Source organism: Macaca fascicularis, chromosome 20, assembly GCF_037993035.2.
Source record: "Macaca fascicularis isolate 582-1 chromosome 20, T2T-MFA8v1.1".
Classification (NCBI taxonomy): domain Eukaryota; kingdom Metazoa; phylum Chordata; class Mammalia; order Primates; family Cercopithecidae; genus Macaca; species Macaca fascicularis.
Window position 1 is genome coordinate 52,879,628 of NC_088394.1, and position 27,401 is coordinate 52,907,028.

Below are 27,401 nucleotides of genomic sequence, written 5' to 3' on the forward strand. Positions count from 1 at the left end.
CTGATGTTTGTTGATACTGCTGACATAGTTTACTGCTGTTTTCCTTTATGTGAAGTGGTGCTGGGTTTATGCTGTCTGAGTAGGTCATTGCTGCCAAGCAAATGAAAAGTAGCAAACTGAAACAAATGCCATATTTGGAACTTTAGGTGGACTGGAAGGAATGTCAGGGGTTTTAGAGCAGATTGAAGGAAATATTTCTTTGTTTTGTTTTTGTTTTTGCCATTATATTGCTTTCTGCTTTATGCTGGATACCGCCTGCTCTGTTCCCTTCCCTTTCTCATTCTTTTTCTTTTTTAGTCTTTTCTCCTTTCTTCCTTTCACTTTTGCTTTCCTTCTGTCCTTTGCATCCCCCTCTCTGCCACCTGTCCCCTTGCCTCAGCCTTTTTAGACTGGCTGTCAGCAGGAGCTGCCATTGCTAATGGGAGTGTACCAGATGCCTCAGTGGTATTGAGGGCAAAAGAAGGGTAGAGAACATGGTTGGGTATAATTTTTTCTCATATTTCTGAAAGTGTGAGCTGTAAAAACATGGCTGTTAGAATGGCTCCCACAGCTTGGCAGTATGCACCCACCAAAGCTATCTTCCTGTGCAATGAGCACAATTGGAGAGAGAGATTGGACTCCAGATTCTTTATACCTTGTCCTGTTGTCTTACTTTTCTTATGCCTTGCTGAGGAAGGCGTCAAGTGATGGATTCGTTGGGTAAATGCCATATTATTCTTTTCTGCAAAGACACTAAGCCAGTTCTTTCACCACTGGTTGAATTTCTTAATGTTTTATCCCTGCCTTTCCTCTGACCATTTCTTACCTGTTTTCTATGGAATGACATTTCCCCATCGGGGGCCCGGAAGCTCTATGGGAGCCTAACCTTGCTGTCCATCAGAGGTAGGCCTCTTCCTTGTTTCTCCACTGCCCTACATACTCTCATTACTTGTGTTTTCTGCATTGGCAAACCCCAAATAAATGGAATTTAGTTTTATTTGTCTAGCCAGTTTGCTCATGTTCTGCTCTTATAATACGTACCCTGAAGTGCATTTCCTTACTCCAGCCGTTGCCTGAAGCCTCTGCTAATTTTCTACCCTTGTTTTTTAGTGTCTGACTCAGCTTGGTATTGAGGGCCTGTAAGAGTTTTCTGTTACAGTACTGTGATATTGTGAAATATGTATTTGGTCTTGGACCCTGTTTCCTCCAGCCTGCTGGGAAGGGAGAGGAGCTGAAGGTTACGTTGATCACCAGTGGAATCAGGCATGCCTACATAAGGAAGCCTCCATAAAAACCCAAAAGGAAGTCTTCTGTGTTGATTGTCATTGTGTTGTGAGAGCAGAGGAGACACAGTTTGAATTGGTTTGTCCTTACAAGTACTTAGTAAGCCGAGGTTTGAGGTGAGAGTTACAACTTATTTATTATTAGAGGATTGATTACATATTAAAGCCAATTCTAAGTAGAGGGAGAACAGGGAAAGAAGACATTTGGTTGTATTTCTTGTGTTTCGGAAATGAAGTTGTAAATTAATCTACCTCCCAACCTCATATATGCTTTTCACCATTTGTTAATTATTCATTCTACTTTCTTTTTTGAGGATGGGGCAGTGTTATGCGATGGGGTTTATTTTGAAGCAACAAGTGTATTGCAGAGCCTTTTAGGCATCTAGGCTTTTCCTTGAGGGTTAGGAAGGGGAAGGAGCCACTGATCTCATCTCTAGCTCAGATTGGGTTTAATTTATTCCTCCATTCCTCTCCTGCCCTGAACACCTTTAGCAACCAGAAAAAAGCCTTTTGATCAGTGATTCTAGAGTGTGGTGCTCAGACTGGTAGCATCAGCATCACCTGGAAACTTTTAAGAAATGTGATTCTCAGGCTCCTCCCCAGACCTGTTGAATCCAAATCTCTGAGGGTGCAACCCAGAGTCTGTGTTTTAACAAGTACTCCAGCTTGAGATCTACTGAATTAAGTGATAACAGAAGTCTGGTGTAGGTAAACCTACTTTTCTAGGTGTCTCTGCCAACTTTTAAACTCAGTCCACCTGTGGACTAATACTGATTTTTTTTTTTTTTTCACTAAACAAACTGTAAACAAAGCAGCCTGCAAAGCAGTGTATTTATCTTTTAAGTGTTTGAGTCCATAAAAAATTTATAACCACCTTTGTTTTTATCTTTGCTTCATCAAGGACATAGTGTTCAATATAATATATGTTTAAAACATATATATTTTAAAACTTACAACTTATAATTTGTCAGTTATAATTGTTTACATCATAGAGGTATTGAATCTGATATTAAGGCTGTAGCTCAAAATATACTACCTAAAAAGTAGTCAAAGCCCAGAGGAGAATAAAGAAGAGAGGGAGACATGGGAAAGGGAAGTGGGAGGATTAATAATCCCATCTTAGTTAATCATCATTACCCTCTCTGATTGCTGTGAGCGGATGTGCTGTTGCTTCTGCAAATGTTAATAATTCATGGATGGACTATGCCAAAAGAAGGCCTTAAATCTGGTCTCTCAGCAGATTAAATACACCGTCTGCCATCAGTAGGAGCCAGGAGAGATGAAAGATGGATTTGTTGTTTTTATTCATTAACCTGATTTCTCTACCTTTCTCCCAACTTCTCTCATTCTCATTTTGTTCACCTTTTCATTTGCTTCTCTCTGTGTGCCCCCCACACCCACCATTAAATGTGTGCTAGGGATTTTGGGTCTACTGTTAATGACATTAGATTTTACTTTTCCTTAGCTGCTAGTAACAACAGATGCCATGAGAGAAAGCAGAGAAGCAGAATAAGTATTTCTTTGGAAATGTCTAAATCAGTCTGCATATTTGAAAAATGTATTAAAATGTGCTGCCTGTGTTTTAGAAATCATTTGAAATGGCTTCCCTTGGCTTTGAAGAGAATCCTATTGTATAGATAGTTGAAGATACATGCAGTGCTCTTACTTTATCCTGGTCTGGTGGTATTTTCTCATTTCGCAGATGAAGAAACTGAGGCATGAGGTGAATGATTTGGTTACCTAGAACCCAGTTGTTCTGACTCTATTTTCAGTATGCTTTCCGCTGGACTTGATCACTGCTTGATTTTAGAATTCATATGTGGGTGGTCCTGTCAGTCACCAGATTAAGTTTTATTTTGTTTTGTTTTGTTTTTGAGACAGGGTCTCGCTCTGTTGTCCAGGCTGGAGTGCAGTGGTGTGATCTGGGCTTATTGCAGTCTCCACCTCCCAGGGTCAAGTGATCCTCCCACCTCAACCTCCCGAGTAGCTGGGACCACAGGGGCATGCCACCATGCCTGGCTAATTTGTTGTGTTTTTTCTAGAGACGGGGTTTCACCATATTGCCCAGGTTGGTCTCAAACTCCTGAGCTCAAGCAATCCATCTACCTTGGCCTCCTAAAGTGCAGAGATCACAGGTGTGAGCCACCACACCCAGCCCAAATTAAGTTCTAATAATGTGTAGGTAGCTTCATAGGAACACTTCACCAGATTAAATGCTAAAGATAGTTTGCCAAGAAACACTACAGTTGGAAAAGGCTGATGACCATCTGGAGTTATGTAGATATTTCTAGACTTCTGAATAATAATGCTCAGCAATTTATAGGTTAATCAGTCACGTTGAGCACTTATTTGTGCATGATGCTGTGTTAAGCACTTTAAGTGGATGTAATATAGTCCCCATTCTTATTACAGTTTCAGTGTTTTAGGTTTTCCTGAGGGAATCTGGCTTAAAATGCTCCAGTATCTTCTTAAGGGTGTGAGATGGCAAAATAGTAGAACTGGAAACATTTTGGTCTCCTCAGTAGTTTGCTGGAGGACTTAGTGTTAAGAAGCATGTTAATAAAACTGGACCATTGTTTTTAAAACCATTTGCGCGTCCCTGCTGGAAGGCTGATGGAGAGAACAGTGTGGGGAAAGTGGATTTTAAAATCAGCCTGTTTTTCCAAAAAAAATTTTAGAATTGCAGATCCTTGTGCCCCTATTTTGAGATGAGGAGGGCACAGGCACAGGGATGAAAGCCCAACCCAGTATTTTATAGGGCCCCATAGACAAGGCCACCCCTCCCTTGCCATGGTTGTCTATCCTGACCTGAAGTAGGGGTGAAGAAAGGCAGGGGTGCTCTCACCTCTCTCACCCTTCGTGTAGGACCAGTATCCCACAGGTCATCACACATAGTTGCTATTTCAAATTCATTTTACTGTCATTTCTCAGCATTTTTACTCTGGTTATAGTTATTTTTTTTTCTTAAGGTTTATATCCTTGAATATACTTTTATTTGTTGGTGCCAGATTTTTTTTTTCTTTTATCGCTTTGAGGAATGCTATTTTCAATTTTATAATAGGGATTGATGGAAAAATAAAATTTTGCCTTTAAGTTTTCTTCATAGAAAACTTTCAGAAAGCTACATTTTATTTATGTTAGTGGGTAAAACTCTAACCTGATAATGAAAGAAATAATTTTTTTCCCCCTTGTTTAAATCGTTGAGGGTTGGATAATTTTAATAATCCTTTTCTTTCTGTGGAGGAGTCTTTTATTTTGTATTTTTCTTACCAGTATCTGGCCATATCACTGTTTTCCAGATAGTAGCACAAATAATGAATATGTGCAAAAACTATATAAAAATTAAGGTTTTAGTGTCTTTTCTTTAACATAATAGTAAAATTATGATGGACTCTGCTTTTAATAAGCAAATCCAAATCTGAATATCTGGATTTGTAAAGAAACCTTGGGACAATGTTCAGCTTTAGTATTCCTTCAAATAACAGCTTCCCTGCTGAATTTAAAATAGAATTTGTTTAAAAGAATTCTATTTACAATCAACCTGGCAAGAAATACATCTGTTGTGAAAAGTACATTGGTAACAAGAATTAACAAGCTAGAAGCCATTCTTGTGCAACCACCACCATCCCCCATGTAATGACTTAAAATTCCATGAAATCTGGGGCTCTAGCAGGCACCCATGCAGTTTTCCTCAGTATATGTCCCATAGTGCTGTGCCAAGAGCTCTCTCTGTAAGAAAACAAGAAAGCCAGTTCTTGGGCCCAAAGCCAGGACCTGGGCCAGAACCTGAGTTTGAGTCTCTCTGTGCCTGAAATTTTGTGGCTATGAATCCAATAAACATATATCTTATTATTCCATTTATTTTTTACTGTGGTAGAACTTCTTCACATATTCTACAAGTTCTTGCTGAAAGTCTCATTTGTTCCCTCTGTCTAAATACCAAGGCTTAATAGATGCTGAGAGAGAGACAGAGAGAGAGAGAGAGAGAGAGAGAGAGAGTGTGTGTGTGTGTGTGTGTGTGTGTGACAGAAACAGAGACAGACCGATAGGAAAAGAGCCTTTCCCATTTTGATTTTCGGAAATCTGGGAGCCTGCTTAAAACTGTAGTGAATTGCCTGGGAGAAATATTGAGAACTATACTTCCTCTTCCCATTTTAGCCTCTTCCCATTAGTAATTGCTTTTATTGGGGAACTACTTCTTGAAAACACATTTAAAATGGAAATCTTCTGAAATTTCTTTCATCCAGGTGCATTTCGTGCCTGGCCCACCTATAAACCCTGCTGTCACCCTTTTGGTTTATAGTCATATCAAAGGCAGAACCACCACTCTGGGGAAGTAGGAACTTGGTAGCCAGGAAAACTTATTTTTCCCTGTTGTTTCTTGACCGCTGGGCAGTCTAGTTTGTGTATCAGCAAGAGAGAATGAACTGTAATTTGTTTTATTGCTAAATAAGGCTGTGCAGAAATCTTCTGTTTTTTTATTGACTGCCTAAATCTGGTGTTCCTCACTTAAAATAATATTCAGGATGAAATGTCGTGATAAATTAGCAGATTGCTTTTTCATTCTTAGTGGATTAGTAAGGACAGATGAGCTGTGAATGCCATACCACTGACTTTGGGTCAGGCCTCTCATTTCCCCAAACCTCCCTGGCTCTACTTGCATATAATAAGGAAGCCAAGCTTGGGAATTGAATACTGTTGGTAATGATGCTTAGTCACAAAAAAGAGCTTAGTGCCTCGGCACATTGGCCAAGAACCGCCTTAGTATTTTACCACCTGAGGCTGGAATTATCTCAGGGAGCTGAAAAGATTTGAAAGAACAAGCAAAAGTAATATTTAGCTCTCCTTTAAGTGTAACTGCCTGCATCTACCTGGGCAGGGCCTGGTAAACACTAATAAAAATTAAGAAGTGGTTTTGTTGAGTGCCCATTAAGGACAGCACTATGGAGATAATTCGAATAAATACAAATTCTTTATGCTGCCCTCTGGAAGTTTGTCTTCTACCTGGAGAGCCAACATCAACATTCCTGCAAGATCAAACTGTCCAAGCTGTGTAAAGTGACAGACAGACTGAATGATTCTAAATGCCATGGGAGTTCAGAGGCATGGAAGCGGTTAATAACGACTGAATTCTGGGGTAGTTGGGAAAGACCCCCTGGAGCAGATGGGCCTTGAAAAATGAAATGGGTTTAGTTTGCAGGACGTGAAAGAAGAGTAATAACCTGACCAAAGTCAGGGAGGTAAGAAATGGAAGTTATGTGCTAAGAAGAAAAATCTGTCAGGGAAGGGCAGTCAAACATGGAAGGAGTGACTGCCAGGCAGTGGAGTGTAGGCGGTAGGTGTTGAAAGTTTCGGAGCACATAAATGTTGAGAAGAAAGGAGGGAGGGCATGGCAATGCTTATGGAAGTTGGTTTGGCCAGTGGAAGGATAGCTGCTAGATGACATTCAGAGGCAATTGTAGTAATACAACTTTGAGGTGACGACAGCCAGGACCAATGTGGTAGCTGAGAAAACAGAGGAAAAAGATGTGTGAGGGACATTTGGGATAAAACATCTGCCACACGTGGTGCCTGATGAGCTTAAGAAGGATGTTCAGAAATTGCGTGAGGTTTGGGGCAAGGAGAAGGATGGGTGCTTTTTGTTGAGGCTAAGGAATTGGAAGATTAACTAGATTGAGAGTTGAGATTTCATTTCCATTTCTGATGTTCTGGTAAGCTATCACTGTGGACATGCTCCTGAAGCATTTGGAGATGGGGTAAGAAAATTGCTCAGAAAACAGCTTCATACAGAATTTTCGAGAGCCACGGGCCTAGAGAGAATTGTGGCAGTAAAAATAATGTGTAATAGGAGAAATGTTTAGCAGGAGGCAAAGGGCCCAGGTCTTAGCGAGAAGAAGCCAGGAGGAGGTTGGTAGCGGTGGGGGTGGAAAGGGAGCAGGGACCCAGCTATCCCAGCTATATCTCAGAAAGCTGGGAGTTTGGTCATAGAGGGAGTCATCACCCAGCCTCACCTGACTTCCTTCTTTACTCTTAAAAGCACTTACCCACCAGTACTATTACTTGATCTTCCCAGCAGCCTGGAGAACTTGGTAGAAGACAGAGCAGAGCCCACTAGGTATCTGTAAAAGTTTTTCTGGGTAAATCCTGTATATGGTCACTGTACTTTAGAGCTCTACAGTTGTTCACTTGAATGTTATTTTACCTGGCAATTATTATAGCTCTACTTGAACCACAAAAGTTCAGTAGCTCCCTTTTCTAGACTATAATCTCTACATTTGTTTAAGTGAGCCCACTTTAATCCCTTTTATTAATAAATGCTGGATCCGTTAGTTTTTAACCCTTTTCTTTTTGTGTTGGTTTTTGGTGTCTAGGGTTATATAAAGCCAAAATACAAAATTAAACAATGGACTACCAAATTTAGGAGTAGATCACTTTATGTTCAGTTAGTGACAAATAAGTAGAGAAGCACCTCCTTTGTAAGGTGACTTCTTTGCAGCATTTTTGTTGTGACCTCCTTGCCTATTCAGGCATCTGGGGTCTGAAGGCACTTCTGCTCTGAGGTCCTTTCCAGCCAGCATATCTTGCAGCTCCAAGCCAGACTCTCATCTAGTTTCCTTGGGATACTTGTAGATGGAGGAAGAAGGGGCTGAGCTGATTTAGAATTTATTCTAGCTAGCATAAAGAAATACCCTCTTAATTTATGCTGGCAATACTAAAGAGGAAAAATGTCTTAACAGTGACTTGGTGAGGTTATTTTCAGTAAATAAAGAGGGTTTTCTTACTTCCCTGTAGTGAACCTCAGATGTGTCCCTTGGGAACAGGTTTTACATCCGTGAAATAGTTTGACTTTAACCACACTTGGGTCTTTGGGTTCTTTTCATCCCCAGGCAGAGACTCCTATTGCTGTATATCCACCATGCTCCAGTACAGTATTTATTTGATCAGAAACAAAAGAGTTTGCTTCTTGCACTGGTTCAGAGAGAGGTCCCCCAGGATTGTCTTTTGTTCAGTAATTGAAGCATAAGCTGAGCCTGGTTAATTTCAAAGCTACCCTCAACACACACGTTTCTCCCTCCCTCCTTGTGCCGTTTTCTCAGCTGTTGGGGTACCTTGTATTGGGTCTGGAACAAAAAAAGCTTGATTGTTGAATGTTAGCTACAACTACTGTGACATCTGCTATGGCACCACATAGCACTGTTGGTGCAGTTAATTTTAAGTTAGGGTAAGAAAACTAGAAAGCTCTTCAGCTTTACAGTGCTTGTTAACACATGCACCTCCAAATTATGCATTTGGTGTTATCACAATGAATAAAACAAAGGAAATCATGAGTTGATTTTTATGCTAGTAACATAAGTTCTTTCATTGTTATTCACTGTTCAGACCCCAGTGTGTTCCTATGTTCATTCTTTTTAGTTTAGTTGGGTTTTTTTGTTTGTTTTTGTAAGGCAGAAATGTCTGAAACATCTCAACTCTGGGTATTTAATTGGCAAAAGTTCTGATATAAGAAATAAGTTAATTATATTTGTTCTTTTAAAGGAACAATGTAGGTTGGTTTTGCTTCTTAAAATACAAAAATAATGATGGTAGATGAGTAAGAACCGTCAGTAGTCAAATTCTGTACGCTAAATAGCCAAGTTAATATTTATATAAAAATACATCATGAAATTGGCAAATATTATGTGGCTTTCAGGTTCTGCAGTATAGATGTTGGTTTTGCAACCAACAGATTGCAATCTTAGGGTTTGTGGGGTTTGTTTGTTTTTTTTTGAGGAGAGAATGGTTCTATTTTTCTTTTGCAGTCTGCACCATGATGATGGCCCATCACCTGACCAGCCTGACTTTAATCATCTGGTGCCTTGGTCTTAGCGTGGCTCTATCTTTGCTTTTTCACAAGCTTTCCTGTAATTGTACAGTTGTTTGCTGCACTGAATTTCCTTTTTTGACAGTGAAAAACATAATATTTTAATGTAGTCTTTAATTTTCAAGTTACATGTTAAAACATGGAGGAAAAAAATCCCTTCCTGAGTTGCACTGTTAAAAAAATTGCAGTAGAATGGGAATATTCATTACTTACACATCATATATTTTCCCCTAAATGTTGTACAAAGAAGTGACAGTTGAGCTGAGCATATGTTAATAAAAGGTCTGCATTTTCCTGTGTCAGTGACAGTTTCATTGGCTGAATATTCCTGAAATGCAAATAACCTCTGTTCTTTTCAAAGCTATAATTAATCTGAATAGTTATTAAACAGTATCAAAATCTTTTAACTACTAAGAGGCCAAACATTTAAGATGGCGAATTTACTGTTCTGTTTGAAGGACAGTACAATTGACAAGGGCACAATGATCCGAGATGCTTCTGTATGTTGTATCTACACATACTGTAGACTAAAATGGCAGAATCTGTCTGCTGCTGTATAAAATCTTTTAACTACCATTTATTTTAGCATCATGGCATGTGCAAATTCCTGCTGCTCAGTTAAGGGACCAGCTTCACAACTGGTGTTACAATCTGTGGCCACAGCACTGCATCACAATGCAGCAAATGCATTTTCCACATTAACCAAACATGACAGCTGAAGCGATTATTAACCGTGCAAGATGTCGGAAGTCATCAAAAATTCACATCAGAGTAATTGCAGTGGTTTGGGTTGGGGGAAAAAAGTATCATAGCATTCCTTGCCTACATGTTTCTCTCCCCCTCTTAAATCTTAACTTGGTACAGTCCGTTAACAATAAAATACCCTTCTGTAACCTATAAACTGTTACTCCCATCAGTTTGTGCTTTCAAACTGACGGCTGACTTCTCTGAATTTGTGTAGAGCACAACGAATGGTGATGCTGTGCTCCGGGGGCTGCAGTGCACCCTTTTTAAAGGGACCTTGCAATCTCATTGTTTAATTTGACTCTTTAGTGCTTCAGTCACATCAGCACTTGCAGAGGGGTTGTTCTTTTCCTTTTTCTTCTCTCTCTCTTTTTCTCTTCTCTCTGTTCTTCTCCCCACCCCCATCCCACAATTCAGGCAGTTTGGGGTGGGAAAAACTTGAGCACTGGTTCCGACAGAGCTCATCTCATATAAGAAGGTATGGAAGAGCTGCAGTGACCGACAGCATCGACCGTTCTGTAACTCCTTAAATTTAAGAGCTGCAGGTAGGATTGCCCGTGTTTTAAGAAATTAAGACAAATGCACCCTGGTAAATAGAGTGGCAGCATGTTGTTGCAGTGCCTCTGAAAGACAAGGTCTTGGTTTGTTTGAAAATTTGAGATAAATTTGGAAGTAGTTAATTCATTTGATAGAAGAAGTACTTGATTCTTCTGAGAATTGTTCAGATTTGTATCTTGCCATTCTAATATTTTTCTTTTAAAAATCTATTGGGTGGGGCAGCATTTGCTTAAAGATTTGAATAGTTGGTTATTGGGATTTTTGTGAACTTCTTCTTTAAGTAGCAAGTAGTGTGGTCTTTAGGATTTTTAAAGGAGATACATGTGAAGTGCAGAATTGTTGCATGAGGTGGAATATGAAAATAGAATTTGTTTTATTTGCTAAAACCAGATCCTTCTTTGAGATTGCAGGTGAGAGTGAGAGAGAGTGTGTGTGTGTGTGTGTGTGTGTGTGTGTGTGTGTGTGTGGTGTGTGTGTAGGATTCTTTAGGAATTCAGTCCTTTATATTTGGTGATTAGGGAAAAAGTACCATTAGAAATTTTTTGAACTATCTCACGAAATGTTTTAGCATAAGGCTTGAAATGAGAAGAATTAAATAGTAACACCAAAGATGAGGATTCCTAAGTATTTACTAAATATTGGCAATTTAAATTGAGATGGTCCTTTTTTATTTCTTAAATTCAGCCTCAAAAGAGGTGATAGGAGTCCTTTAAGTATATTTCAAATTTTTGGCTAAAGAATATAATTTGTGTAAGTGAAATGAAAACTTCCTAAGTCGTGTAAGCATTATCTGGAGGGTGATAGAATTATAAATGTTGCCTGTAATACTTTTAATACTTTGATTAATATCAAAGATACATTTAATTCTGCATTATAAAGCAGCTTGTTTGTTGTCTTCCCTTAAAAGCAACAACAAAATACGATGATGTATATGGCTTTTTATCCTAAAGAATGTATTTGTATTGTGGGACCTGTGGCGTCTGGACCTCTTTCTGAAGCTTGTACTTGGAAATTGTTCACCCTAGTTGAGGGGTTTATTTCCTTTTGGAGGTGTGGGGACTTTCTTTACTCTTAACAATAGGAAGACTTGAGGAGCTGTCAGTTGTGGAATAGAGGAGAGCTGCTCAGCAGAGGGAAAAGAACTGTGAGAATTCGGCTCCTCTTGGCATTGGAGTTCTGGATTTACCCATGACTAAGATTCCTTTGAAACTCTGACCCAGTGCAGCATTGCAAAGAATCGATTTCTGAGATGAGACAATGAGATGTGGTTTGCATTTTGTAAAGATGGAGGAAACCTCTAACACTGACCCTGTATGGGAGATGACTCAATTATCCATGCCTTGGTACAGTTGCAAATTATTCTCCTTTGTCTGAAGTGGGTGGATGCCAGCGCCTTCATCAGAGCTCCTTAATTTAATGTATGGAAAATGTCTCAGCCACCATTTTTAACAATTAGCTGTATCATGGTCGAGGTGAGCTGGATTCTGAAGGCAGCTGCAAGGCCATTTCATTTACATTAGGTTCTATGGCACAGAAGCTTTGTTACTGTAAAACTAAGAAAATGAATTTGCACATTGTATAGAAGAGTTCTTTAGGAAGGTGGAGAATATTCCCACAAAGAAAATGGAATTCTTTTGTCTACAGTAAGTATTTCTTTTACTCATATAGCGGGGAGAGGTTGAAAATTTGCTTTTGGTTGAATGTGCAAAATAGACTTTTAAATGAACGCTGCAAATATGAAAAGTATAACACAGAGGTTCTTGGATTTTTTTTAAATGTATTTCTCAAAAACCAGGTGTGATATATATACTTGAAATATAGGTTTTATGAGTGATTTTAGCACATGATTTTAATTATTCATCAGTAGTTTAAGTTAATGAGAAGTATGAATTTATCACTAGTCATGAATGGAAATAACACTTGAGAGGAAAAGGAAATCTGAATATGGTAAATTTAAAAGAGTTCAGGTTTCTTTTCCCTGTCTTTTAAAAGCACTCTGTTTTCCATTCCTGAAAAGAATTGCTGGATTTTAATTTTAGTTTCTTATTTTTGCTCTTGTTTTTTATGCAAATGCTTCCAGGTTAATGACCTGTAATAGCTGATTAAAATACACAAGAAACAAATGTTTTGACAAAACAAGATTTTTGTTTTCAAAGATCAATAGATTGAGGCTTTCACTCTCACTCATGGGAATAATTTTTAGTGCCTTCTACTTGATTAATAGTTGTGACTTCAAAGCTGCTTGTGTAAAACTCCTGTTTGTAATTGTAAGCTTATAAATCTTGATTATTAAAATTAATTGGATTTGACCCAGCTTATTTCTTTGTTTCTTTGTACTCTTACTAAGAGGAAAGAAGTGGATTTTAACTTTGATTTGTGTTTCCTTTAAAGGCTGAAGAATTTTTATCTTTTAAACCCTGAAGAATTTATAGTGAGTGTATTTTATAGTAAACTTTACCATGAAGAATTTGCTCAACATGCTTTATTAGCTGTTTCAGGAGTTGAAGCTTCACAGAACTGGGTATCTGAGAATCCTTTTAACTTGATATCAAATTTATAAAGCCAGCTGTTCTTCTAGGTCTTGTTGCACTAGCTCTTGTTTATCCTACTCAGTGAGTGCTGTCTTCTCTAATTAATAGATGTTGGAAGCTAGGGAGAAAATGATTTTCTTCACATCAGCCTTTTCATTGACATAGGAAGGTTCAGTTGTTTTAAGCCCTGATTAGAATCCTACAAGATCCATAAATCTGTGTCACAAATATTAATTTACAGAATAAGAGCCTAAATTTCAGCATAATTTTTTAATTCTGGGGACAGCATTTAACATGTTTAAATATATGGTAGAATGCAAAGGATTCTTTTCCCTTGGTTTTTATGAGGCTTGTACCTTGAAAGAGTTTTAGGTCAGCAAATTAGAACTCCATTTTAACTGCAGATTTGCTTGCGTAAAATGTTTGGTTGGATGACATGGGGGGTGTCACAAAGCCTCCCTGTGAAATTTTTACACTAAAACTTGGTTGAAGATCCTGGTCTTTTTTCCTTTTGCTGGCTTTATAATAAGGCTAGGTATTAAGTACCCTGGGGGAGGTAGCAGAGACCGAGTTTCTTCCTATATTCTTTGCCTCCACCATGGTCTACTCAAGTTTGGCTGCTCGGAAGAGGCTGTCCTTTCTGGTACTTGTAGGGGATTCCTGAACCTCTTCAATCTGGAAACTTCAGTTTTCTCATGAAATTTTAGCCTGGCTAATAGTGAAGAATCAGGGATTGGTTCTTTTTGCAACAAAAAGTGTATTTGTATCAAACCTTTGACTGCTCTGGCAGTACCATAATGTGGATAAGCAAGCATGTCAGCCAGCTCGCTAGGAAACATTCCGTGGTACTAAGATGGCAGAGAGGAAGGAGTAAAATGGCGTCACCAGGAACACTGTGATAAGGGGTGGACCGCACGAATTATTTTCTTTCAATTAAGTTTGAAGACACCTTTAGGAGCACTGCCTTGCCTATTTACAGCCATTTTTTATTGTTAGAAGAGAAAAATTTTGAGATTTGCGAAGATTTAATTAGCACTTATATGTAGATGGCTTCAAATGTTCCTTTTAAGAAATTGATGGCAAATATGGTTAAAATAGAATTCAAAGTATTTTGTATTAATACTTCTGAAATGCCTTGTTTTATGCTTTATTTTTCTTTTTTAGCGTAAAAATTTACTCCTTCCAATATAGGGTGAATTTTTAGAAAACAAAGGACAGCATGCTTCTCCTTTATGGTGAGGTGAAGTAGCATTCCTACGAAACTATGTTATTTGTCTCTGGTTTTCATTCTGGCTCTTTGTGGGTTTTAGTTATTTTGTATATAAAATATGTATTTTGGCCACCTTCAAAAACAAAGCTTATTTTCTTTCTTTTGTGGTTCAGGGTATGGATTATTTTGCACGTGAACAGTAGTCATAGTGGTAATGACAGTGTTGATTTCTCACCTGTTCCCACCTCTCATGGAGTTGGAGTTCTGGTGCTGGCCTTAGAGTTTAGTGCAATCAGCTCATGTTACAGTTAAGTAAAGGAAGGCTTAATTGCGGTTAAATAACTTTCTCAAGGTTATACATCTGGAAAGCAGTCGATTTTGCCCTAAATCTGGACCACCTGACTCCTAATCTGTGCTGCGCTGTGTCTCTGTCTGCATCTGACTCCATTTCTTTCTCTGCCGGCTTGCTGGTGACTGATTGATCTAATGGATTGAGCTTTCAGCAAAGTCTGTCTTGTCTTTGCCTTAGCAACCTAACTCACAGAGATGTTCCTTTTCAGCTGTGCCAGAAATTGCTTACTGAGCTGTGCTTGGCGTCTTCCCGGGCCTGTGTTAAAGATGATAAGCATTTATAAACAAACATTTAAAAATAAACTCTATCTTGCAAGTTGAGCTTTTGGGTCCATTGTGTTGACTCGGCGTGAAGTCTCCTGGGATGGGCAGAGTTGTTACGTTCATGTATTGTAAGCTAGGATGGAGCCAGGCATTCTGACATGTCCTTTCAGCGGGTCATGGCCTCTTTAAGTCTAGGTGCGAGGGGTCCTGCAGGGCAGAGTCTCCCCTTCTCCTCTCTGTAAGGATGAGCTAGGTGAAAGGTGTTAGCTCCCTGTCAGTTTCAGGCAATTTGTATTTGAATAATGGTCTTACCATCCCTCTTTCTGTTGCCTGTATTTGCCACTCCAGCTAAGCAGTGTTTCATGTTTTTCATACCTGTGGTGATAATAGTGAGTGTTGCATTCTGCAGTATTCCTCAGCTCTGACAGGGTAAAGTCACAGTGTTTCCAAACTTAATTAAGGTTTTAGAGAGTGTGAAATCACCAATACTGTTGACAAAGGAATACCTTGACAAATTCCATTTAAGAGAACGTGAAATTACAAAAGGGAAGGTCTGTTTGTTTTAGTAGTCTCCAAACAAATTCATTTTTGAAGAAAGAATGTCTGAATAAGAAGAAACTGCAGCAAAACCAGAGCTCCCTTTTCTGTGACAGATCTGTGATGATTGGTGCTCCAATCCCATCAGCATAAGCATTGCTGCATAGCAGGAGGAGCTGTGATTTTCAACTGCAGTGTAAATGACTGACACCGTGTACCAGCAGGAAAATGTGAGACTTGGTTCCCCAACATTGTCCTAACAGCGCTCCTTGTGCTTGCAAAGTAGAACTCAAGGCTTAATCCTGAGCGCTGTAGAAACCAGCCTGGCAAAGCTGCTCAGCTCCCACCTGACTGACTGCGAGACACACCCTCTGCTATCCTTTCCTGCTCATGGCCCCCAAATCTTGATTTTGTTTCTTTTTTCCAAAGGGAAAAAAACACTAGATATGACAAAGCTGGGGATCTGTGTGTGTGCTTTTAATAGTACAGGATTGCTTTAGTGGGTTCTTGTAGGGTAGGTTTCAGGAGCTGTGGGAAGGAATGCTGGTCATGATAAAGGCCATTATTGATGCATTCCCGTTTTATACTGCAGTGCGGTTTTAGCATCCAGAGTCCTTTGGATGTGGATTAATCCATTTCAAAGGTAGATATCAGTTCCCTAAAGACATATTGAAACATTTTTTATCATCCCTGAATGTATCTTCCTTACCTTGCCCATCACCTTAGCGTGACTATGAGATTAATATTTTTTATATCTATTTATGCCTTGGGTGAGGAGAGGGCTCTGCTGCTGCTTTTTAAAGCCAGACATACTGTGACACACTGTTAATATTCCATTTGCGAAGCTAGATTGAACCATTTTCTCCTCCAAATCCTCTCTTTTCTTGTGTCTCCAAAGTTTAGCCCTAGCCTTTTTGGAGTGGTTGCGGGAAGGGGATATAATGCTCACAGTTACCCCTGCTTTCTCTCCTGGGGTTACCTCAGCAGTCTGAGAGCAGTTGGCTGGCTGCTCTCCCTCCCCCCACTGGACTTCTGTCACTCCTGTTTCCCCTACCCTCCCAGGAGAGGAGAGAGAGGATGGCCAGCAGAGGCCCTACCACCACAGCCTGGCACATCCTGCTGCATCACAGCCCTTCTCACTAGGACACGCACGGGCTCTGGCCCGATTTTCTGGAGGTGGTAAAGTAGCGGTACAGAGCAAGTCAATTCCTCTCCCTATTCCTCTTGTAACCTCCAAAGGAAAGTTGCTTCTACAACCCTAAAAGGGTAGCATAGGGCTTTGCTGGATTTGGGAGAAGAAGGAGGTTTTGCTGAGAAGCATTTTTTTCTCCCATTGGTGCCTGGGTAGCCATGATTTATCATTTTATTCATTTATGTTATGCCCTTAACTTGTTTCCACTCCATACAGAGTCTCAGAGCCCTTTAGTAACTGAGCTGGAAGGACTGCTTTTCTTCCTGGGATGACCAGAGAGAGAAGTAGCAAATAACAGAAATGCCGCAGGGCCCCTAAAAGGGGCAGAACTAGCTTTGCAGCAGTAGCCCTGAGATTTAAAATGACCATCATAGGAATGCCCTTAACCTTGGCCTTCCTCCCCAAGTGCAGCAACAGATGTGCTAAGCAGCCCCAGCTTGATACTGTGGTATAGGTATCAGAAGAGCCATCTAGTACTCATGTGCCTACATTGTGTTGACAAGGGAGATGTGTCATGCATCTCTGGTCTCCTCAGTACCCCACCACTGGAATGGCATGTCCCCATTATTGCAGATGACTTTCCCTGTAGCTTTCCCCTCTGGGTCATGGTGAGTCCCACCTCTTATTTATTTATTTATTTTACCCAATGCTGAAATCTTTGAAGTTGGGTTTTTGTTGCATGATAATTTTTTTTTCCCTTTTTTTGGGAGGTGGAGGGGTGATAGTAGGTAGGGTCTGTGAAAGGCATTTGGATAGACTTACATTAGTGTCTCTGAGGCCTGTGGCTTTCCCAGAAGGCAAAGGTGCAGATGGAATTATATCACAGCTATAATGGCATGCCCCTGAAGGGACCAAGCATGCCAGCACACTTGGGCTGAAGTGCTGCCTGTAAAGCCCTTTCTGGTCCAGGAGGAAACACTGCCCAGTGCCATGTGTTGTCAGGTTTTGAATCACCTTATGCACATTCAATTCTCTTTAACCTGTGAGAATTTATAGACCATTCTGAAAACCAATTTAAATCATGGGGGCAAGTAATTTGTTTTGCCTTAATGGACACAAATCCATCACATAATTGTGTGGACATTTTTTTAGCCCAATAGCAGAAATCATGTACAAAATGGAACCCAGCAGTCTGACAGTGACAGATGGCCTGGTGCCCGCACAGTGCCATGTTATATCGCCAAGGTCTGCCACCTGTGGCTCCAGAGCTGCCTGCAGCAGTGATGGATCTGCTGAGCTGGCAAATGGTGGAACTCCACAGCCACTCTTACAGCGTCTGCTGCCACCTGCTGAATGAGAGCAGCTAGGCTTTTGCATAAATGCACAGCAAGAAATCATATAACAGCATTAAAAACATATTACAGTTGGCGAATGTCAGCTCTGCCCGCTTAGCACTGCTTTCTGCAGGGTTATTTTTGAAGTTATATATGCACTCTGTGAACGAACAATTCAAAGTATTAAAATTTTTGTAGAAAACAAGCAGTGGGGCCAGGTGCGGTGGCTCACGCCTCTAATCCCTGCACTTTGGGAGGCCGAGGCAGGTGGATCACCTAAGGTCAGGAGTTCGAGACCAGCATGGCCAACATGATGAAACCCCGTCTCTACTAAAAATACAAAAAATTAGCTGGGCATGGTGGCATGCACCTGTAATCCCAGCTACTCAGGAGGCTGAGGCAGGAGAATTGCTTGAATCTGGGAGGCAGAAGTTGCAGTGAGCTGAGATGGTGCCATTGCACTCCAGCCTGGGCAACAAGAGCAAAACTCCATGTCAAAACAAAACAAAAAACAGTCAGTGGAACTTTAAATATCTGAGTTGGAGAAGAAAGCCCGGACTTGCTATTCAGTCTATATTCCTTGCAGAAGGAAATTCAGTCTCTCATGGGCCTTGTAAGCTGACATTTTATGTATTCTTATTTTATTGCAGTAATAGTGGTCTAATAAAATAACCAAACATGCTATAAACCCTTATGGAAGTTCACCCAAATCTTGAAACTGCTCAAATTTAAAAATTTCTCTGTTCATTTTCTGGGCTTTATCAGTAATGAACATCTCTTTGCACTTGAAAAAATCCTTGAGGCGCTCTCCGTGTGGGCACCACAAAAGGGAGCTAATGAAAAGCAAGTCCACACCATCTGATAAGCCCAGAGGCTCTCCAGGTACTGGCAGGATTTCTGTTGTGCTCATCTGAAAACAGTATCTTACTTCATCCTTCCTCATTTTCTCCATAAGTAGTTTTTTACCTTTGTACTAATTTTATCCAAGAGAAGTTTTTAGAAGAGGTCATTCATTTGTTCAGAAATTGGCAAGAAGGTTTGGGAGAGGTTCAGGGAGTAATTATTTTACTTACAATGAGCTGAAGCAAAGTAATGGTACAACTTATACTTCTGTCTTCTTAGAATGTGGATACTTCTCCATTGCACTAACTAAAGTACTAACTTTAGTACTAACTGAATACTTAATAGTATTCTAATACTTATTGCAATTCTTACTTTATCTTCAAGCAGATCCTTTATTGATTAACTGCTTTATTATATTTTCTTTACTCTTTCATTGCTTTCTAGCTGTTGCTTGTGTCTTAGCAATGGTTTGTCAGCAACAATGACCATTCCTGATGTCACTGCTCATTTTGTGTTGATGTTATTTTGATTTGGAATGTTGGCTACAATTTCCTATTAATTTGTATGTATTGTACATATTAAAATGAGAGATGATACCTCATTTTTGTAGCACCCGGCATCTATTTTTGTGTCATACCAGATACCTTCTGGTAAATGTCCAGCCTGCAGTAGATGCCTCACTTTTACATTTTGATATGGTGGATTGCTGGTTGGTCTGTTTAATGGAAAGAGACATGAGATAGTCTCTTGGGTTTTGAAGGCCATGAAAACATGACTATTGCTTTGTAAGCCCAAATTAGATTCTTGTTTATTTAACAGGAAATTTGTATGTTCATCAATTCAGACTTTATATAACTGTCCAACTGTCCAATCGCTTATCTGCTATAGGTGGGAAGGACAGAACTGTGAAAGAACCAGTGTGAGCACTTTTTTGCCATCTGACTTTCCTGGATAAGGTGGATACTGAAAATTTTTTTTTTTCCACACAGACTCTTATTTATTGTAGTTTTCACTTTTGAGAACAAATAAGCCAAGAGAATTTGGCCATTTGGCAAAAACAAACATCCTTTTGCTCGCTGCCTTTTTCTACAGTAGGAATTAGCTACCATGTGTATTCTGAAACCAAGAGTCTGCATGATAGGTAAAAATAAGGCAGTTTCATGCCTTTCTTGACCTGAGCCATTTAAGAGCCACCTTGGCTGCCAGGTCCTTGAGATGTGACTACATGTTCCTTAGGAGAATCAAGTTAACCAGATGTTACATTCTGGGTTGTTCTTTGCCAGGATACGTTGCAAGGCAGCCAAGCACTTTCTCTGTCAAAGATGGAACACATGACTGGAGATACTGCTTGGGCAGATGTGTGGCATTTATTGTTCCACAGCAATAATAGTAGCACTATTTTGGAATACTATGGTGTTGACCTCTAAAGCAATGAGTTCAAGCTTTTAGACTGTGACTCACACACACACACAATTACATATATATAGTTGAAACAAAAGTTTCACAGAACAGTACCCATACCACATCTCTGTTGCATTTGTTTTATTAAAAAATGCTGTTTGGGCCAGATGTGGCAAGAACGTATAATCCCAGCTACTCTGGAGACTGAGGTGGGAGGATCACTTGAGCACAAGAGTTTGAGGCTACAGTGAGCTGTGATTGTGCCACTTGTCTCTAGCCTAGGCAACAGGATGAGACCCCATCTCTTAAAAAAAAAAAAAAAAAAAAAACTGGTTGATTTCATGACCCAGTTGTGAGTGTTGAGTCATATTTTGAAAACCGCTGTTCTAGAGGAATGCCAAAAACTTGACATTTCTTGTTTCATTTCTTTCCTATGTAATGTATGGGGCGGGGGGTGGGGGGAGGAATAAATGTGCAAGCATAAAATGCCAGTTTATCTCACCTTGATTTGCTGTGATGAGAGATGGCATGGAGAGTGGAAAAGGGAAAACAATGGGTCACAAAATTTGGGTTCTGAGTCTGAACTTGGCTACATATGAACTGGGTCATCTGGACATAGAACCCCACAGTGCTTTTAAATTGGTAGAAGCTTAAGAAACCATTTGGTACAGCTCACTCAACTTTTAAACCTCTGTTAAGGATATACTTCGAAGTATGATCCAGTTAAGTAGTATTGAGAGCTTTGGGTTAAAAATGAGGGCTAGAACCAGATGTGCGTAACACGCTTATACTTGGCACAACATAATCACCATTTAAGTGTTAGCTATTATTAGTACGCCATAAGTATTCTCTGAGCCTCAACTTTATTGTTTGTAAAGGGGAACCTGATGATTAAAACAGATTTAAGGAAATTTTACTCTCCTCCTGGGTTCCATCCTTTTAGAGAAAGAAATTTTTTCTTTATTTTTGCTGTTTAGAGGTTTACCCTTCCATAAGTATCTCAGAAATAGTGGGTCTTGAGAGTCGGAACTATGTTTGAATGTTGCCTCTGCCTCTTCCTGGTCGGGAATTCTTGCTCAAGTTAGTTAAATGTGAAAATCTCAGCTTCTTACCTGTAAAATGAGGCGGGGGCGGGGCGAGGTAGGGGAGAGTGGGGTGATCATGTCTGTTCTTTCATATTGTTAAAGGATTAGCAGTAATGTCTTTGAATTGTCTGGAGCAGTGTCTGGCCCTTAATTGCTTCCTGAATGGTGGCTATTATGTGTTACAGAAAGCTGAAAACCAAAACACATTTGAGGAGCCAGTTAGGCAAGGGTCTGTTTCAGCACACTGGCAGTGAGGAGCAGTACACAGATGGGGAAGTCAGGAGGAGTTAGTTTACCTAGCTGGCCTGCAGATGTTTTTGGGGGCGTTCTTTATTGAGCTGACCCACAGCAGAAGGATCAGATGGGGGACTGTGAGCAATTATAAGTGCTTGTTGATGGGAATGAAGGGATAGCAGTGATGGGGAGCTCTGAGGGTCATCATTAGATGCTGGCATCTACCAGCAGGAGGTGAATTGTTGGGCTTTTTCTGTGCCCAGGGGGCATCTTGGTGGCAGGGAGCCAGTTCATCCTTCAAGTTCCAGCTCCCTTCTCCAGAGAACTCATTTTCCCATCAGCTATACACGTACATCTCCTGGGTGAGGCATGAGAGGCGTCTCACAGGAGGAGGAGTTTGGAGGGAAAGGAAACACGTGGGTAGGAAAGGGAAGTCAGGAGATCTGTGGGGCACCTGGACTGAGGCAGGTGTGGTTCTGCCTAACTTTTTAGTTCTTTAATTCCAGTGGGCTGTTACTTCTCCTTGAGTTGTGGGTTCTTTGAAAGAAACTAACTGCCACTAGATGGCACACAGATCCTAGCAGTATTCTGGTGTATAAGTTACTGTTTTATACTTTGGGAGGCTGAGGTGGGCAGATCATGAGGTTAGGAGTTCACGACCAGCCTGACCAATATGGTGACACCCTGTCTCTACTAAAAATACAAAAATTAGTTGGGCGTGATGGCACATGCCCATAGTCCCAGCTACTCGGGAGGCTGAGGCAGAGGAATGACTTGAACCCGGGAGGCGGAGGTGCAGTGAGCCGAGATCGCGCCACTGCACTCTAGCCTGTGCGGCAGAACGAGACTCCGTCTCAAAAAAATAAGTAAATAAAAATAAATAAATAAATAAATAAATATATATATGTATATATGTTACTTAAAAAATTGTTTTGAAAAGACAGACCACTAATGTGTTTTTTTAAAATAAAATATGATGTATAACCTATTTAGCACTTCATTTTAGAAAGGATGAAAAATTAAAATTCAAAATCTATTTTGTGAGCTCAGTTTGTGCTTAGAGTCCAGTTTTTGAAGTATGTAATGGTTAATGGTCTTTGTTTATATGTGGGTGAGGTTTGACTCACACACATGCTTCATTTATCGAGAGTTGTAAAATGTAGCTTTATAGTAAATATTTTAAAGACTGGAGTAATCTATCCCAAAGCAATAATGTCTTTTTTTCTTCTGTTTCATTCTTACTTGAAATTTTATCTCTCAGAAATTTGGGAATTGCATTTCTTGCAGAATATTATTTTGCTTTTCAACAAATGCGTCTGGTCATTGCTTTGCATTTGTGTTGTAAGTGTGTGAGAGTGTGTGTGTGTGTGTGTGTGTGAGAGAGAGAGAGAGATATGAACATGGGTGCCATTAAAAGAATGGGATGGGCTAGTCATTGACTGGAAAGAACAGAGGAAGCCCAGAGAAGGAATGTGACAGAACATCAGACTTAACCCAGGTCCCTCCCCTCCCCATAACCAAAAAGAAAATATTAGACCAGGCTTTGTGAGGCAGTGGTAATCCCCTCCCCTCTCCCACTACTCCCAAGCGTAGCTTGTTTGGACAGTCAGCAGCATAGAGGCAGGCAGCCACAAAAAGGTGCCACAGAGCACAATTCATGACTATTCATTGTTTGGGAGCATTAGTCATTGATAATAGTTTCACAGCTTTGTTTATGAACGGTGACACTAAAGCCTTTAGCTTTAGCCACATTGGAGACCACTATTGAAAATGTATTTATACTAAAGGTTTGTTGACTTGACATAATCATTTGCTATGAAAGGTACAAACAAGGCCCATTAAAATCTGCCATTGTTTTATGTCTGGGTCCCCTGTGATGGCCAAAAGCAGGTAGGTGGTGTCAAGCTGCCGCACCCTTCTGAATGGACCATGTGGGTTCCTAGCTTCATGTGCTCTGGTTTATTGATGTCATTACCATTAGGCAAATGACCGATGCCATTCCCCATTCCACCCCAGTTATCAGTATATGTATTTAGAGAGTCTTCGTGTTGTGTCCTCAGAGCTGCCTGAGAGGCTATGCTGGAGGAGTCTTATTTTTATTTTTATTTTTATTTTTTGAGATGGAGTCTCTGTTACCCAGGCTAAAGTGCAGTGGTGCGATCTCAGCTCACTGCAACCTCTGCCTCCCTGGTTCAAGCGATTCTCCTGCCTTAGCCTCCCAAGTAGCTGGGATTATAGGTGCCTGCCACCACGGCTGGCTCATTTTTGTAGTTTTAGTAGAGACAGGGTTTCACCATGTTGGCCAGGATGGTCTCGAACTCTTGACCTCAAGTGATCCACCCACCTTGGACTCCCAAAGTGCTGAGATTACAGGCGTGAGCCACCACGCTTGGCCATGGAGTCTTTAAGAGGGAACTATTTCCTGGGCTCCTGGTCATTGTCCCTGTCCATCCCAGTGCACTGCCCAGGTTTTGGGGTGTGACAGCACGTGTTGGGGAGACTTAGGCCAATATGTAAGGAATTTGGGAAATCTATAATTAGTAATGTTTTATTTAAATGTACATCCCCAGTATTATCCTGCCTCCGAACCCACCTCCCCCACCTTCTTAAAAAGACTAAACAGAATACACTGAAGTGCCACATAATGATGTTTTGGTCAAGAACAGACCCAAATATACAACAGTGATCCCATAAGATTACAATACCATATTTTTGTTGTACCTTTTCTATAATTAGATACACAAACACTTACCATTATGTTACAATTGCCTGTAGTATTCAGTACAGTAACGTGCTGTACAGGTTGGTAGCCTGGGAGCAACAAGTTATACCATATGTAGCTTGGTGTAGTAGGCTATACCATCTAGGTTTATGTAAGTATATTCTATGATGTTCATACAACGATGAAATCACCTAGTAGGAGGCTTTCTCAGAATGTATCCCTGTTATTAAGTGATGCATGACTGTATACTAAAACATTACAGTTGTTAAATTACAATGATCAAAAACTAACCGTAACAGTAAGTTTCCAATGCAAGAAAATGATGGTGTTTTAATTTAGCTTGTCATTTTAAAAGCTTTTGCCAAATTCTTCTTTGTATTACGTTTTCCCAAAGTTTCTTTAAAAAGCAAAAACAGAGCTGGGCACAGTGGCTCACACCTGTAATCCTAGCACTTTGGGAAGCCAAGGCGGGTGGATCACGAGTTCAAGAGATTGAGATCATCCTGGCCAAAATGGTGAAATCCCGTCTCTACTAAGAATACAAAAATTAGCTGGGCATGGTGACATGCGCCTGTAGTCCCAGCTACTTGGGAGGCTGAGGCCAGAGAATCGCTTGATCCCAGGAGGCAGAAGTTGCAGTGAGCCGAGATGACGCCACTGCACTACAGCCTGGCAACAGAGCGAGACTCCGTCTCAAAAAAAAAAAAAAAAAAGGCAAAAACACAAGGCTGGGTGCAGTGGCTTACGCCAGTAATCCAAGCACTTTGGGAGGCAGATCACTTGCAGTCGAGCCAACACGTTGACCTCATCATGGCCAACATGGTGAAACCCTGTCTGTACTAAAAATACAAAAACTAGCCGGGTGTGGTGGTGCACGCTTGTAATCCCAGCTACTTGAGAGACTGAGCAGGAGGATCACTTGAATTTAGGAGGCAGTTTACAGTGAGCCGAGATTGTGCCACTGCACTCCAGCCTGGGTGACAGAGCGATTTTAGACATGTATAAATGCACCAGTAGTGGCATGCTTGTACCTTGCATTGGAGTGTAGGTAGATCTGATTTGTAAGGTAACTTGAGTTCTTCATATTACAACTAAGACTTTGATCTCTACATGTCAATTGATGGGTCATCTTCCTTGTTCCTACTCAGCCCCCAACCAGCCCAAGCTGTGGAAAAGAAACTGCCCCCTTGTATGAAGAGCAAGGTGTTGGCAGGGAAGTGCAGTGTATATATCTGTCTGTCTGCAACTGTGGCTGTCAGAATAGTGTCTCAGCCCTTTTCCTATTGGATCTCGGCTGAAGCAAATAAGGACAATGAACAGCAGCAAAGAGATCATCCTGGGCATCTCTTTCGTTAATAGAAGTCACCAACAGATCTAAATCTAATCGATTCTAATAATAGAGCTACATATATTGAGCCTTGGGTCAATAACTTGATTACATTATCTTATTTTTTTACAAACAAGTAAGCTGAGGTTTAGGGAGTTTGGGTGACCTGGCTAAAGTCCTGCTACTAGTAGTAAATGGAGACACTAGGATTTGAAACTGCCAAATTTCAAAGCCTATCCTTTTGGCCATTGTGTTACTGTGTAGTCGCATTTTGCAGGCATTTAACCTGTTTATATTAAACTAGACTTGTAGGCTGTCTTTTCACCCTACCTATATTAAACGAGCAGTGGAGCAGACCTGAAACAGACAGAGCACATGGCAAAACCCTGGAAGAAATGTGTAAAGAAAGGATTTTTAGAATTTTCCAGACGTTGGCCAACAAGCGAAAAGCACACAGACAAATGGGCGATGATGATGTCCTCAATGTTAGAAAGAAATTAATATAAACCAACAGAGAAATATAGACTAAGGAACAGTTAGAGGAACTGTGACTAGCTCCATCACCAAGGCTGTATCTGCAATATGAGCCATTTAGGAATTTTGAAGGACAGTCTTGATTTTCCACTTTTTACATGTTTACAGGATATAGAACCCCACACTATTGTTTCATGGGAACTTTACTTTCTAACAATCGTCATGTGCTCCCAGAATGGAATAAACTAAGAAACATCTGTAAAAGTCATCTATTTTGATGTTTTCAAATTGGGAGAGATTTGTGAGGTGGAGGTAGGTAGCGTACTAGATACCATTATGGTTATCGTTTGTCTCTCAGTATACTTTTGATTTTTTGAAAGTTAGTTTTAAGTTGTGTTAATTTTTCCCCCATTTGTAGGGCTTTCTGAAGAATGAGAAGGACAATGCCCTGCTGTCTGCCATTGAAGAGTCCCGGAAGAGGGTAAGAAAATTAACCAAAATGTAGATGTATACAGATGAGGGCAAGAGGGTTGGGCGTGGTGGCTCACACCTGTAATCCTAACACTTTGGGAGGCGGATGTAGGAGTTTCGCTTGAGCCCAGGAATTCAAGATCAGCCTAGGCAACATAGTGAGACCCCATCTTTACAAAAAATGCAAAAAATTAGCTAAGCATGGTGGCACACGTCTGTGGTTGCAGCTACTCCGTTGGCTATGGGAGGGTTGCTTGAACCTGGGAGGTAGAGGCTGCAGTGAGCCAAGTTGTACCACTGCACTCCGTCCTGGGGGACAGAATGAGGAGTGAGATCCTGTCTCAAAAAAAAAAAAAAAAAAAAAAAAAAAACCAGATGGGGGCAGCAGTATATACTAGGGGAGTGTAGTGTAGGATCTGGAAGCTGGAATCTCTCACATGCCCAGTTCTCTCCTACAGAGAGAGTTCTACAGGAACCATTTTTTGAGAAGAATACCATGCTTTATAACTCTGTATGTATTTAGTGACTGCAATGCATCTGAGACACTGGACTGGACAATTAACTATTAATCTTAAAATGGAAAGACCAGAAAATTATTGGTTTCATTGTTATTGTATAAATGGTATTGTGGTTTCTACTGAATCAGCAGTTCAGAAAAGCAGCTGTGATCGCTGACAGTTTCCTTCAACTTATTTTCCTTTTATTACACAGTATTGAGTGGACCACCTTTTATATTAACAATTTCTCCAAGTTCAAACACACACACACACACACACACACACACACACACACACATAAAACTAGCTCCATGCTTGAAAAGATGGTAAATAAGTTCACCTAAGAGCAGCCATTATATGTGCAACAATATTCTGCAACAAGCAGTCGTGCAAGATACTCAAAGATTGTTTAACATGTGAGTTATCTCCGTTTATTTCTGACAAAGATCCAAATATCAAAATCTTTCTATAACATCCCATTATAGTGAAAGAGATTTTTGGGCCCTTGGGGCCTTATGGTGAGAGAGAAGAAAGGCTAGTTGTCCTGTGGAATTGGTTATAGA

At 40.4% G+C, this 27,401-nt stretch overlaps 1 protein-coding gene across 6 annotated transcripts in view; it reads left to right on the forward strand.

Annotated features, from left to right (window-relative positions):
- NUP93 (nucleoporin 93) overlaps positions 1-27,401 on the forward strand; it is a 118,183-nt gene that overhangs the window by 40,382 nt on the left and 50,400 nt on the right. For 2 of the 6 annotated variants that reach the window (XM_065537180.2, XM_074027007.1), the window contains exons 1-2: positions 10,027-10,412; positions 26,289-26,351. Coding sequence is in view for 2 of the 6 variants with exons in the window: in XM_005591991.5 (XP_005592048.1) it covers positions 26,289-26,351 (63 nt within the window). In the remaining 4 variants the exon portion in view is untranslated. Of the gene's footprint in view, positions 1-10,026; positions 10,413-11,696; positions 12,069-26,288; positions 26,352-27,401 lie in introns of those variants that run through there. The other 4 variants (XM_005591995.5, XM_074027008.1, XM_005591991.5 and 1 more) reach the window with 2 other exon arrangements.